Source organism: Atheta coriaria, unplaced genomic scaffold, assembly GCF_025399875.1.
Source record: "Atheta coriaria isolate IRGN ID8LTWV9N9 unplaced genomic scaffold, Caltech_Dcor_3.1 hic_scaffold_10_pilon, whole genome shotgun sequence".
Classification (NCBI taxonomy): Eukaryota; Metazoa; Arthropoda; class Insecta; order Coleoptera; family Staphylinidae; genus Dalotia; species Dalotia coriaria.
In genome coordinates this window covers 8,512,223-8,526,522 of record NW_027045452.1, presented here as the reverse complement: position 1 = coordinate 8,526,522, position 14,300 = coordinate 8,512,223, and the positions used below count along the sequence as shown (strand labels likewise).

Genomic DNA, 14,300 nt, shown 5'->3' with positions numbered 1-14,300 from the left:
CATCTCAATACTTCATTATCATTTCCGCGCAAAATTCGTCTATTTGGAATGTCAGAATATATTAAATCAATAAGAAAGCAATAAACAATTAAACAACGCATGATTCAAAATAATCTCTAGCCTTGAATTTTCATTCACTTATAACTCTGGCTGGTATCACGCGAACGCACATTAACTCAACAGAGAAAAAATTGAATATTTCCATTTTCATTTCCGCTCGGCGCTCACCACAATCAGAAATCCGGCTGGATTTTAATGCGAATGGCGCACGACAACCAGCAATATAACAAGTATATACAATAAATATTACCTAACTGTTAACAATATTAAACAATGCAATGCTGTGGATCGATAATATACAAGGTATTTTCTTTCAAACAACAAGAAAATAATTCAACTAATCATTGAAGTGAGTAAAATAATATTTCATGTTGAAACTACGCGGAAATTACTCAAACACGACACCCCATTACTCCCACGCCCAGAATATCATCAAAGGTTAATTAAGTCTAATTACAACGAATCCTGTTACATTGTCTAGTCGAAGGACAATGGCACCGAAGTAAACGGAAGAATCGGACTCGTTCGTTCCACGGTGAGTGCTGTCGCCATTGATGAACTCGCTGTTTCATATTCCCCCAAGGACTCCAGAACTTTCCCCAAATTATACCTGATAAATCAAAATTTAATAAATTTTTTATTACAACATAACCTATTTAAAAAACTACTAACCAAGTATAGTGATTACTAGGATCAACCTTCGCTGCCTCTCTCAATGTGGTTTCCGCTAACCCCTGCAGACCTAGATAATGATAAACCAAACCCAATTGTTGTAATGATTTCACATGTTGAGGATTAATGGCAACTGCATTCTGGAAGCATAACTTAGCTTCCGACCATTGCTTATTATACATATGGAGTAACCCGCGCATGTGCAGAATATGATGCGACAGAGGGAATATCTGACTAGCTTCCTGTATACACTTCAATACATCATCAGGTTGATCAACGCAGAGATAAATCTCAGCAAGTAACAACCACACTTCTAATAATAAAAGATAAGCGCGTTGTGGGCCTGGGCGTGGATTAAACGAAGAAACCGACGATGCAACCTCACTTAACGCTTGTTCTACACGTGAAGCAGCTATGGATGCAGACAGAGGTTGTGCCTGAAGTGAAGAAGAGTCTTTATCAGACATTTCTGATGTATATAACTGGAAAACTGATCTTGTATCGCTTTTTCTATCACATTCAGGCACATCAGATGAAGTTCCTTCGTACATATTCTTCCATAGTTCCAACATGTTTTTAGCGGTGATCAGCGCACGCGCACCGCCTTTCTCGTGTAATTCAAGATGTGCTTTCACATACATAAGATTTAAACTATCAGGGTATTCTTCAATGGCTGCTTCGATCACTTGTAGAGCTTCTTCATGTTTACCACTCGCAGATAATAACAAACCAAGTAAATGCAGTGAAGATGAATTCTCAGGTTGTAGGTTTAATGCTGCGCCGACATTTGCAAGTGCTTCCGGGATTTTCCCCGTCACGGCGAGTTGTAAACCCATGTAATATTTACAAAGATGATCATTTGGTTCTAATTCAGTCGCCATAGCGAAATTCTCCAATGCTTGCTTGTTTAAATCAACGCGTTCTTGTTTCAACATCAAACATCTCGCTTGTAAGTGAAACCCGATTCCCATGAACATATGACAACGTCCTAGTAGACCTGTCGGATGTTTATGTTCGATGTCTTTCGCTTGAGTGCTGAATTCAGTACCCAAAGTTGGTTGATTGAGGTTTTCGTAGCAGATTTTCGCAGCGAGTAGGCAATTCGTGGCGATTGTGGGTTCCAATTTGATGACTTCTTTTAGTACCACGAGCGCATGATCGTAACGCCCGCATGAGATTAAACACAGCGCGTGTTGACGCCAGAGATGCGGCTCGTTGAAGGAGAATTTCATCGCGCGTTCCAACGACTAATAAAAAAGCTTTTAGTTTTGAATTTATTTTTTATTTATTTTAAAGGATTGGTACTTACTTCTTGTAGGAGGGATACCTGTCCCCATCGGACTGCTGCTAAAGCTAGGAGGTCATAAACAGCGGCGGCGTCTTGATAAGCCGCAAGGCGGATGTCTTTGAAGTCTGGTGATTGGGAGAGGACTGCGGAACGCACCGCCATTGCTTCGGCAACTAGTAGAAGGAGGATTACTTCTTCACAGTCAACTTTAGGAACAAACTGGAAGAATATTTAAAGAATTAACCTATAAATCATCACATTATAACCTATAATATATAAATATTAATTTACTTGATTCATTCCATTGTAGAATTTCGGTTTCCATGCATTTGTAGTTTGTCCATTTGTAGGCGACTCGTATTCCTGTCCTTGTGTAGGTTGTCCATGCATTAAAAACTCAGCAAATTGACACAGCATTTTTAATCGTACATTTCCACATCCCTGGCTTTCAATCGCCCCTAAACTCTGGCGATATCTCTCCATTGCTTCTTTATACTTTCCCTGTGATATTAAAGTTGTAGGTGCTTGTAATAACGCTACCTCTAAACAAGGATTTAATGTTTTGTTCATTGCAGGCGGTTGTGGACTGTGTGTGCCTGATGACAACGTTCCTGTGTTTGAAAATGACGAGTTTTGTTGTTTGTCCACTTCCTGCATGTATAACAACGCCAAATCCGAAGCTATTGCAAAACACTTCGATAATTCTTCTTCTTTTTCTGCTTTTTTGAATTTAGTTGTGGCTGATGTGTCTTTTTGAAGACACAGACCTTTGATTGCATAGGATTCCGCAACCATTTTTAAACTTCTCCTATAAAAACATATTTTATTATACAAATAAACAACTTTTTGTTGATGTAAACTTACAAAGGTAGTTTTTTCTGTGGTAGAGTATGTAACTCTGCCAATTTGAAGCTCTTTATCCCATCTGCATATCCTCCACAAGCATAATGCAGTTTTCCAAGTAATAAATAAGCATCAAGTGCAACTCCAGCTCTTTTCCCATTTTCATTTGATGCCTGTTGCAGATATCTTTTGGCCTCAATCAAACCCAACTTTGCACGGTTTATATTAACATCCACAGGCGGATTTTCCTCCAGATATGATTCCAATCGACCTTCACCAATGAGGAACTCTGCTAAATATTCTGGAAGCACAGGGGAATGGTCTTTTGATGACAATCTTCTAGCTTTTAGCATAGTAAGAATAAGGTCATTGAGGAATAGAATACTGAATAATTAAATGGATATTTACCAAATTCACTTGATTTTTCTTTGAGGGATGTAGCAAGCTCGATGACTTTGGCCCAGTTACCTTCTTCACGATTTTTCTCGATTTCCGTCTCGATGCGCACCGTCTGCGTGGTGTACTTGGAGGAACGACCTGTCATGATGCACAGAGAGATTTATCAGTAGGTTTAGAATTGCATTATTTAATTTTAGCGTAATTTATTTAATGTTGAGTACGATTGTTGTTGGAATCAGGAAACGGAAAATTGACTGGGTCACTTGTCAATAATTTTATACTAGGCAACCAACATTACACACTTTTACAAAATTGTGTTATTTATGCAGTTAATTAACAATAATTAATACTTTTAACTACTATAACAAATATAAATTATATTATATTTAATTTTTTAGTCAAATTTGCGTTTTATTTAAACATTTTATCAAATTTACTAAATTGGTTTGTAAAATTGAGCATAGATGGCGCACGATGTACGATTTCGAAAGTTTCGGAAGTGTTTCACACAGATAACACACATCCGCGGCGTTTCGACGGAATTTATAAATTAAATAATTATGTATCGACGGGAGTCGTGCGAACGAGACCCGCGAGGTGGGGGACACGCTGAGACCGCGACGCGCGTTCGAATCGCCCGAATGGAGTCAGCAAAGCGAACAAGGTGCGCTTCGAAGTCGCGACGATATCGTCGAAAAACAAGTTGATTATTCATTCGCTCTCTTCGCGGTTGCCACACGCTGACGGGCGCGTTCGTAGGCATTCTTTGTCGGCTGTGGTATTGTTTGTTCATACACTCGTACGCGCTTTACATACATAACTACTTCTGCGGCCTCAAAACACCACACAAAACAAGACATTCTCAGCAAAAAAATCGCAGTGAATTCGACGTAAAAATCTGCAGATTTTCATCAGTGCCCAGTGTCCAGTTCTAAAAAAACCTGTTTTTTACAAGTTAAGAGGACTTACATAAACGTAAACAACCTTCTCATTTGTATAGTGCCTTCGGTGCCAACATAAACCAACTACGCACAAACTCCAAATTCCAGAAGCAAACAAATTTCTATTTCTATTAAAACACTGATTATCGCCTAAAAATAATGTGATAACATGTGAAGTGTTGACATTCGATTGCGCATAAGGAAGTGTCGTGTGTAGGCGTCCGCAGTACGCATGCGTATGTGACTAAAAAACGTTAGGAAGAAAAAATTCGGATTTGTTTGGACATCAGTGCGGATTATGTGCGTCGGCTGTTTTTGCGACTGCGTGGCTGTGTGATGCGATGATTCCAATGATTCCGTTTGACGCTCGCCCCGTTAGCCGATAGAGAAGCTAATCGCGTCACGACGAGAGGCACCAAATCCCGCCGAGGAAGGGGCACCGTCGGGGCCGCGCCAATTATTTATCGGTAAATAAAGTAAATATACTCAACGCACACTGAGCGATTCAATACGCGCTTTGTAACATGATAGGAATAATCCTAATCGCCAATATTACATTTAGTGAAAAGAAATAGTAACATAGGCAACCAATTTTACGTATTTTGACATAAAAGCTATAAAATGGCTGCAAAATAGTTATTTTTATTTATTGATACCATATATTTCTTTAAAATTGTATTGAACGATTAAATATGCGTTAATATCATGACAGAATTACTTCTAAACGCAGTAATAGTAATATAGGCAACCAATTTGACATATTATGACCCATAAACTATAAAAATGGCTACAAAACAGCTATTTTTACTTATTTATCGTAAATTACTAATCAGCCCACCACAATTTCGCTCTAGAATCACAATTGAAATAATCCTAATCGCAATTATTATATTGCAAAGTAATATAGGCAACCAATTTTGCATTTTATGACACATAAGCTATTAAAATGGCTGCAAAATAGCTATTTTTACTTATTGATAGCATAGATTTCTTTAAAATTGTATTGAACGAATAAATATGCGTTAATATCATGACAAAATTACTTCTAAACACAGTAATAGTAATATAGGCAACCAATTTTACATATTTTGACGCTTAAACTATAAAAATGGCGACAAAATAGCTATTTTTACTAAATTTTCTTGAATTAATCATCCTAATCTCAAATATTATATTGCAAAGTAATATAGGCAACCAATTTTGCATTTTATGACACATAACCTATAAAAATGACTGCAAACTAGCTATTTTTACTTCTTTATCACAATTTAACAAACAGTAAACCACAATTTCTACGCATTGCGAATTAAATTTCATTTCTGATAACATATATTTGTTTAAACCACAAACAAGCTTTGATTTATACGCTTTATCAATGAAAGATATTAACGCACGACTCAATGTCACTGTTGTGAAATTCCGATACGCGTGTAAAAGCCCAGACCCCAGAGATTCCCCTAATACCCCATTACTACTTCACAAATTCACATTTCGAAATGCAAACTTGATTATTACCGAAGCCTGCGCTTGTCAAGACAGTCCGTCAGTCATTGACCGAGCAACTTTCTCTTCGGTCTATCCGCCATGTTTGTGCTTTTAATATCTTATACAATATCAGCTGGCTTTGGCTTTCGACACCGTGCCGTATAAGTACAAGTTGTTTATTCACTAGCAAAGCGTGTGCAGTGTAATTACACGTTTTTGTTTATAAAATTCAATTTTACGGTGTTTTTAGGTTAGTTTTTTGTTGTTCCACAAAATGGCGACCTAGTGTATTGTTATACAGGTTGCAAACATGTATCCACAGCGTGTTTTTTACTTTTTTCATGCGCGTTGGCTGTTATTACCGTAAATTATACGCGCATTGTTGTTTAATTATTATAAGTTGCTTAACAACTGCTGGAATAATTCAATGTTCGTGGAAATATACATAAATTACAAACAGCCAAACAAGATATAAAAACATCCATAGGAAATAAAAAATTATTGCATAATTATATTTAAATTTACGAATAAAAAAGAAAAAAAGGAAAAAAATCAATAAAATTGTTAAGAATTTTTCTACGAATGTTTTTATCACGTTTATCACGGTTTTAATCATGCGATAAGCATGTGATTCGATACATTAGCATTCATCCAGTAGATATTGACAATTTCAATTGTCCATTGTATCCAGTGTCGAATTTGTGATGCCGTGAAATTACCGCGAGTCAGTTCATAGAAGCGCACTTAGATCATCGGTCAGCAGGCGTTCGCTAAAGTGTTATTATCATGTAGTATGCGTCTAATTAATATAATTGACACGTGACTGCATGGACTACATCTAATTTTACTCGTAATTTTGTGTTGACATATTTAAACCCAATATATTATTAACCTAATCTATTAGGTTAAATATTACATTGTTAATCATGTATGAGTGATAATTCTCAGAAGTTTATCATGTCGAATGTGTATATTAATATAATGCGCAAAAATAGAGATAAAAGTAGAGATATACTATTTTTATAATTATATAGAATATTTATTTATGTATAGGCAACCAGCAATGCTTTGTCTATAAGTAGTGTTTGAGTTGGTTAATAGGTTGTTGTCTATTTGAGTTATTTATAGATGCACAGATCACTTTTTATTGTAAATTGGAAATATGCATACGCGTACTTGGAATTCGTCACTCTGGCGGTATTTCCCGTTGTTTATCAGATTATTTATTGCATTTTCAAATGATTTACAAACACATTGAAAATAATCGAGATATATTTGTTTATAAATCAATTACTAGCTAACTCTCGGTTTAATAATTATTGCACATATAAACTATTTTCTAGGATATGTTTTTTGAGAATAATTGCATCCTAGCGCCACCTAGATTCGAAATATATAACTAAAACTATGATATATTCTCCATATTAACTTTCAACTCTTATTTAACACCCTGTAAGTTAAATTTTAACGATAAAAAGTAGCCTATTTTATTTTCCAAGAACAAAACTATCTCGATATAAAAATTTATCAACATTGGTATAGCGGTTTTGGCGTGAAATAAGAACAAACATACAGCCATGCATATAAATCGTATTTACCAATCGTTCGGTACATCTACCGCAACTCAAACACATTTAAAACATCAATCAATTAAAAATTTCAACATTATGCCCACGTGAATGTAATATTATTACAATATATTCATTATATTAGCAGTTAATATCCAAAGAAGCAAACACAACTCACCATACTTTGTGTTATATGTCAGAAGTAAATCCATGGCTGTTGAATATTGTTCGTAGCTTATAAACATCACAATTTACGACCAGAATTAAATTATCTTCAGAACTCAACAATAAATCAATGCATTACAACATTTTATAGCGTTTAACACACAAGAAAATCCTTACTTCTCATTGTTTCATCAATACATCTCAAATAAAGTAACTTTTTCACTTAAAAACCACAACATTTACAATTTAACACATTTCCATTAACAATTCGCACTCAATTTAAACATAAAAATTACCATCTTTACTATTTCCAACCATACCGCGTAAAATCAACAAAATTGATTCAAATTTATTTAAGTTATTCAACATTCACCTGTTTATGCTTTATTTATACAATACTATGACTATGTTCCGGTACGAGTATTCATGCACGAGTCAAGGAATAAATCAAAATCATCCATTTGTTGAAATTGCTAATTAAGTTAAAATTAAACTAGTTTAGTTAATTAGATGACATTACGTGAACTTTGTCTGGCAAATAAAAGTCAACGTCAACAACACGGTATTTCAGTAGAAATAGGAATCGATGACGTATAACATAAAACAAGATGGCCGCACACGCGTCTCTGGAGAACACATCACTACATCACTAAACACTAAACACTTTACTATGGATTTTTAACGTAAACATTTAAGTAAATTTGAAACTGAATATTTTTATGTTTTGGTAATATGTTGGCGATAACATTTGTAACGATTACGAATTCCACGAAGGCTTGTTAACGACTGCACAGCTGTTTGAGACGCGTCGATGGCCAGTATCGAATTATTGGCCAACCCGTCCATCTATCTATCTACGAGTGTATAATATTATCCAGCTATATGAGTATCTAAACTAAACTTACTGACATACAAGTGCGACAAATAGTAATGCGAATGAATTAGACGCTGTTAGTACACATGTACGATATACGATGAAATTCGTGTCGATTTCACTTATGGTTACGACATTCTCGTAGTAATAAAAAAATTTAATAAATAAACACTAAATTATAGGCTAGAGAAAATATAATGTGTGTGTAGTTCAAATTTCTTATATTTTTGGTTATGGTTGTATGTATTGTAAGAGTAATGTGTATATTTGTATAATAGATGGCGTTTTAGATGGTTTCTAAAGGTTTTAGTTAGGTGTGTAGATGTTATTAACACATGTAATAAGAGATATTGTGCGACTATGTCCACCTTGACAAAAACGTCGATTCGTCGATAATTTATGAGTAAATATTCTATTTTCCGTGCCTAGTTGGGCGCAACTGTTGCGTCCTTCTAATAGTACTCTTTAATTAATTATTTCTAGGTATATAAATTATATACTTGTGATTAGGTGCTTATATAATGATTAAATAAATATAAAAATATCGGAGAAATGTGAAAACATCAAAGAAATTTAAAAATAAATCCAAACATTTTAATATTTGTCCTATGTTCGGTATGTATACCGCAAGTCCAACATTGGACTACAAAATTTAATACAGTGTAGTCTCGATTTAACGACAAATTCGGTATAACAGCGAAATTTGTACAATTTGGTTGGTTTATATTAATTTCCTCGTTATAGTGTTACAGTTTCTCTGTGTAACGACGTAAAATATTTTCATTTCTAGCAATTATGTCCTAGAATATGTTTTCATAGATATGTCATCGATGGTAACATTTGAAATATTGTTGTAATTATGATCCCAACATCCCTACAAATTGCAATGCAAATTTGTATAACTTAAGCACGATTTTTCAGCTAATTTGTTGGGGTGCACGTTACGTTACAACAAAATCATTTAAACATAACACAAGTGAATACAACTGAGTGACGCGGAATTCATATTTAGACTTCAGGAAATATTTACCGGCATTTCTACAAGAGTAATTAAGTTTATAACCAGCGTAACAAACGATTAAACAGATACTAATCCACATAAAATCAAATTATTTTTTTTTTTTTTATCTGATTCTCGATGTTTTTTATTGTTTTTAAATAAATTTTGATTAAGGATATTCCCCTGAACCCTTGTTTATTGGAAAATAACTTAGCACTCAATAAAATTAACGATTACTCATCAAGTCATATTTTGCAATCAATACCAATAACAATTTCGCTTGTTTACAACATAACTACATACTTAAATCACTTGCTCGTTCATTGTCGACCAAATTAACAGAGTGCGAAAATCAGTTCGGTATACATTATGTTATCGCGGCGTTAACCGTCAACGACCACGCAGTCGTCGCCGGCGTTGATAATGAGCGCACAAATTAAAACGCTGCAAATTATCGCAGATTGTTTACGCGTGTTGGCGTTGCCATTTCCGACCGAGGTTCACTTTCAACATTTCCATATTTACCCATTCGTACAATTAATTACTCAAGCAACACTATATAATATATTTAAAATTATTCTTGGTGTAAATAAAACTAAGATGGGTCAATAACCGAAAGATGGAAAACAAATAGTAATCTCATGTGTTTTAAACATTAGCATGCACATTTCCGGCGTTTATTACTTCCTTTCAACACTTTCAACAGTAATATTACATACATTTGGGTTGAAATAATTTGGTTTTCCAAAGTTGCAATAAAATTTAACATTGTAGGTAAGAGGATTATGTGGTTTTTCAAAGTGTTGAACATTTAGGGAAAAATCACCCTTTAGGCAATTAGAGGCGAGGGGTATTTCCTACTTAGTATACCTGTTTGTAGGGGTAGCACCTGCAGCAACATCCCACCACTTCCAAAACCAAAAACCGAAAATTTTAGCTTTATAAATAGTTTACAAGCGCATGAAATCACCAATCGTTGTTGAAATTTCGTAAGTGCAAGTTGCATCCTCGCTAAAGTGAAAAATTATTAACTTTTAAATATTTTCATCAAGGTAAACTAACAACTTCATCAAAAACACCTTTAAATTAATACTAAAATAATTTTTTTCTTATTTTTTTAAACAGATAATCCACAAAAGTCAAAAAATGATCAAAATGCCGCCATATTGGATCAACTGCCTGCTAGCACTCCTGCTGCTCTCTCAACCACCCATCACCCATGGCTCAAAACTCCACTGCAACAACATGACCACATCCACCACCTGTTCGTGCCTAGAAGCCAACGAAAACTCCTTCGAAATGGACTGCGCTAAAACCCTCGGTGTCAAATACATCATCAACAAGACCTTCGACGTCACCTGCAACTGCAAACTCGACCTCGACTTCCCCTTGGAGCCAATCGAACAAACCACGGAAGCCACCAGTTGTGATCCACTCACCCACCTTGCATCAGTGATCATCCAACCAGCGGAAACCCTCTGGGTGCGTTACTGCAACGCATCATCAGGCATCCTACCAATTCAAGAATTGATCAACAAGACTCAACCTACGACGATACGTCTACGAGGAATGGCGTTCGCTAACGATCTCATAGAACCCCAGCAATCCGGACCGGAAATATACAGAGTGTTACAGAATGTAACTAGTCTAGCATTACAAGATAACCAACTCAGAGATGTACCTTATCAAATGTTGAAAGATATGATAGAGTTGAAGGAGTTGACAATGCGTGGGAATGACATCAAAAGAATCACGGGACCTTTCTCTCCGAATCTACTGGTGTTAGAAATGGCGGATAGTAATATCACTTATGTATCACCCGATGCATTTGTTGGTTTGACCAAATTACGTGTCCTAATGCTGTTTGTGAATGATATCAGGACACTAGACGTGAATACCTTTGATGTTTTGAAGATCTCTTATCCCTGGAGTTGATGAATAATAAATTATCCGGATTACAAGGTGAGACATTCTCCAAACTGCAGAAATTGGAACTCATCAACTTGTCATTCAATCAACTCACCGAACTACCCGAGAATTTGTTCTGGAACAACACGGAATTGACCAGTATACGCCTCAAGAGTAACCAATTAACCACTCTACCAGAATTAATCTTCAGAATGAATAAGAAACTGACAAATATCACTCTGGATTCAAATAAGATTAATTACCTTCCTGATGGGGTCTTCCAAGGGTTGGAACAACTCGGAACCTTGGCTCTAGAGAATAATCAACTTGTAACTATAAAAGAAATGTGGTTTCAATCGTTGGGATCTGTCATAGAGGTGACGCTACAACATAACCTTATAAATACCATTGAAGAAAATGCTTTCAACATGATGAGGGACCTCAGAAGATTGGATTTGAGTAAGAATCAATTGCAGGCGTTGAATTTAACTACGTTCCTAAAACAGGAGAAGTTAAGATATCTTAACCTGGCGCATAATTTGCTTGAATATCTGAATGATCACTTTGATAGAAATATGATCCAATTGGAGCATATGGATTTGAGTTTTAATCTTTTGACACATGTGCCTAGTATGTTCACCAAAGTTAATCTGAAGAAGTTGAACATGCGAGGGAATTCACTGACGGCTTTCGATGTAAGTTATAACCTCAAAATTGTTATTCAACATAACCTAACCTCATTCTAATCTTTTTGTTACAGTTTCACGTCCTTGCAAACGCAGTGTCTAATGTATCACTATCCCTGGCTGATAACAAAATCTCAATGATACAAAACATGCGTGAAGTTGAACTGATTGCTGCATTAGAACAAAACTCCGTGATGTTATTGAAGCACCTCAACATCGCCGGGAATCCACTGCGATGTGACTACGCCAACTACGACCTCTTCCGCTACTTCAACTTCGCCATGGATACATCCTTCCGGTTCCAGTATGAGATCGCTTCGGATAACCTCATCTGTGCCTCACCGGAATACCGAGCTGGTCAACCATTCTACGATAAATCTTATCCGGTAAACCCGTGCGGTTTGAATTACACCATCAAAAGCGAGTTGAATTCATCCGTATGTGATTTTTATCATGTGCCAAGAGATAATATGGTCAAAGTGGATTGTTCAGCGCGAAATTTGACAGAAATACCGATTTTGACCATGCCGGATGTGAACTTACATGAAATCTGGGAGTTATGCTACGTGAAGGAAACAACCCCGATAATAATCGACGTTAATTTACGGGAGAATCGGATCAAGCATTTGCAACCAATCAGTTTTGTAAATATCAACGTCACCGTGCTGGATGTAAGTTTTAATAATCTAAGTGCGCTGACATGGATCCCACATGGTTTGAAGACTTTGAATTTGGACCATAATGCTTTCAGTCGCATTAATCAAAGCCTACTGGAACAGTTATCAATTGTGACTTTGAATAACAATCCGTGGATTTGTGACTGCGAAACAGTTCCACTCTGGATCTTCCTTGGTGACTATAAGACCATACCAAACAAGATGGAGGTCAAGTGTGTAAACAGCCAGAAATCCATCCGGAAAGTCACCAGGGATTATCTATGCCCCACCCATGCGAAGTTGATCATTACCTTGGTCAGTATCGGAGCTGCTGTTATTCTTATCCCGGCGATTTTCTTGATTTTCTTCTATAAATACAACCAGGAGATCAAGGTGTGGTTGTTCGCACATAATATGTGTCTGTGGTTCGTGCGGGAAGAGGATTTGGACAAGGATAAAATCTACGACGCGTTTATTTCCTTCTCGCAGAAAGATGAAGACTTCATTGCGGATCACCTCATGCCTAGGTTGGAACAGATTCCGGATCCTTATAAGTTATGTGTGCACATGAGGAATTGGATTCCTGGTGAGGCAATCGCCAAACAAGTAGCGGATTCTGTTTTGAACTCAAAACGTACCATCGTGGTGCTATCACCGTCATTCCTTGAAAGTGTCTGGGGTAAGATGGAGTTCCGATCGGCGCATACAACAGCAATCACTGAAGGTATCGCCAGAGTGATTATCATCATCTACGGTGATTTGGATCTTGATGATGAGCGTATTGATGAAGAGTTAAAGGTTTATCTTAAAACCAACACCTATATCCGATGGGGTGATCCTTGGTTCTGGGATAAATTAAAGTATGCGCTACCACATCGTAAGTGCCTGAATAATGCGGGGTATGTCAATCGGCGCTTTGAAAGTGTGACTGTCAACTTGGATAAAATGGACAAGATTAATCAGAATTTACCTGCGAATGTGATTAATGGTTTAAGTGTGAATCCACCGGTGGATCCGTTGCTGTTGAAGGTGCATCCGTTGGATATAAATACAAGGTGTGTGATTAATACACCGCCAGCGGAGAAGGGGATTGTTTAAGTGTGGAGATTGATTGTTACACGCTCAAATATTTTGTCAGCGGAAGTAATAGAGACTCAGACGGCTGTGTTCCATGCAAATTGTTGCTGTGGAAGACTTTAACTTTAGAATTTACGTGTACCTTTGTGAAAGGAACTATTTGCTTGTATCTATGAGGATATTGCGTTATGGTCAATATCATCAGATGTACTGTTTTATGACTATTGGACTATAATTGTACAGTTTTTATTCTTGCAAGTCATGTCGATATATTATTGCATATCGGTTTTACTTAAATATTGAAATAAATCTATTATTTTACAATTATTGTGTGACTTACCTTTGCGAGGGATTCAGATATGAAGTATTTAACATTTTATGAGTGATTTTGGAGTTCCAGAAGTGGTTTCGATGCACTTTTTTGTGTTTTTCTGGAGAAAAACGTGAATGCGACTTGAAAACAACATGGTTTCTTTAACTGTAGCTTCGTTTAGATTCGTGTAGCACGTGTTGCAGCACGAATGCGCACGCAGGGGGAAGCCACGCTTGCGCATTATGTATTTCCGCTACCATAGTGTACACTGCACAACATTGGAGTACGAGTTAAGTGTGAAACACGCTTTACATCATCGCAAATCACCCAGGCAGTTATGCAACTCATACAGCACCACGCATAAT

At 36.4% G+C, this 14,300-nt stretch overlaps 2 protein-coding genes across 2 annotated transcripts; one reads left to right on the top strand and one right to left on the bottom strand.

Moving 5' to 3' along the window:
* Positions 1–21: 21 nt before the first annotated feature.
* On the bottom strand, positions 22–7,910 carry Ttc7 (tetratricopeptide repeat domain 7). Its single transcript, XM_065314585.1, has 7 exons — positions 7,435–7,910; positions 3,272–3,400; positions 2,885–3,164; positions 2,312–2,828; positions 2,042–2,239; positions 733–1,979; positions 22–670 (listed from the first exon to the last, which is right to left on the bottom strand). Exons 1-7 carry the CDS (start codon positions 7,499–7,501, stop codon positions 538–540), a joined length of 2,571 nt encoding a protein of 856 aa, XP_065170657.1. The 5' UTR covers positions 7,502–7,910; the 3' UTR covers positions 22–537.
* Positions 3,843–13,946, top strand: LOC135801195 (protein toll-like). Its single transcript, XM_065314584.1, is given in 4 exon segments — positions 3,843–4,670; positions 10,421–11,198; positions 11,201–11,898; positions 11,964–13,946. Coding segments are annotated over 3 exon segments (3,135 nt in total). The 5' UTR covers positions 3,843–4,670; positions 10,421–10,441; the 3' UTR covers positions 13,644–13,946.
* The last annotated feature ends 354 nt before the right edge of the window (positions 13,947–14,300 follow it).

Coding starts and splice junctions, on each gene's coding strand:
- Ttc7 (XM_065314585.1), bottom strand. CDS start 7,501: ATGTTTATAAGCTACGAACAATATTCAACAGCCATGGATTTACTTCTG. Junction 2,240..2,311: donor TCTACAATGGAATGAATCAA/GTAAATTAATAT, acceptor ATATTCTTCCAG/TTTGTTCCTAAAGTTGACTG. Junction 1,980..2,041: donor AGGTATCCCTCCTACAAGAA/GTAAGTACCAAT, acceptor CTTTTTTATTAG/TCGTTGGAACGCGCGATGAA.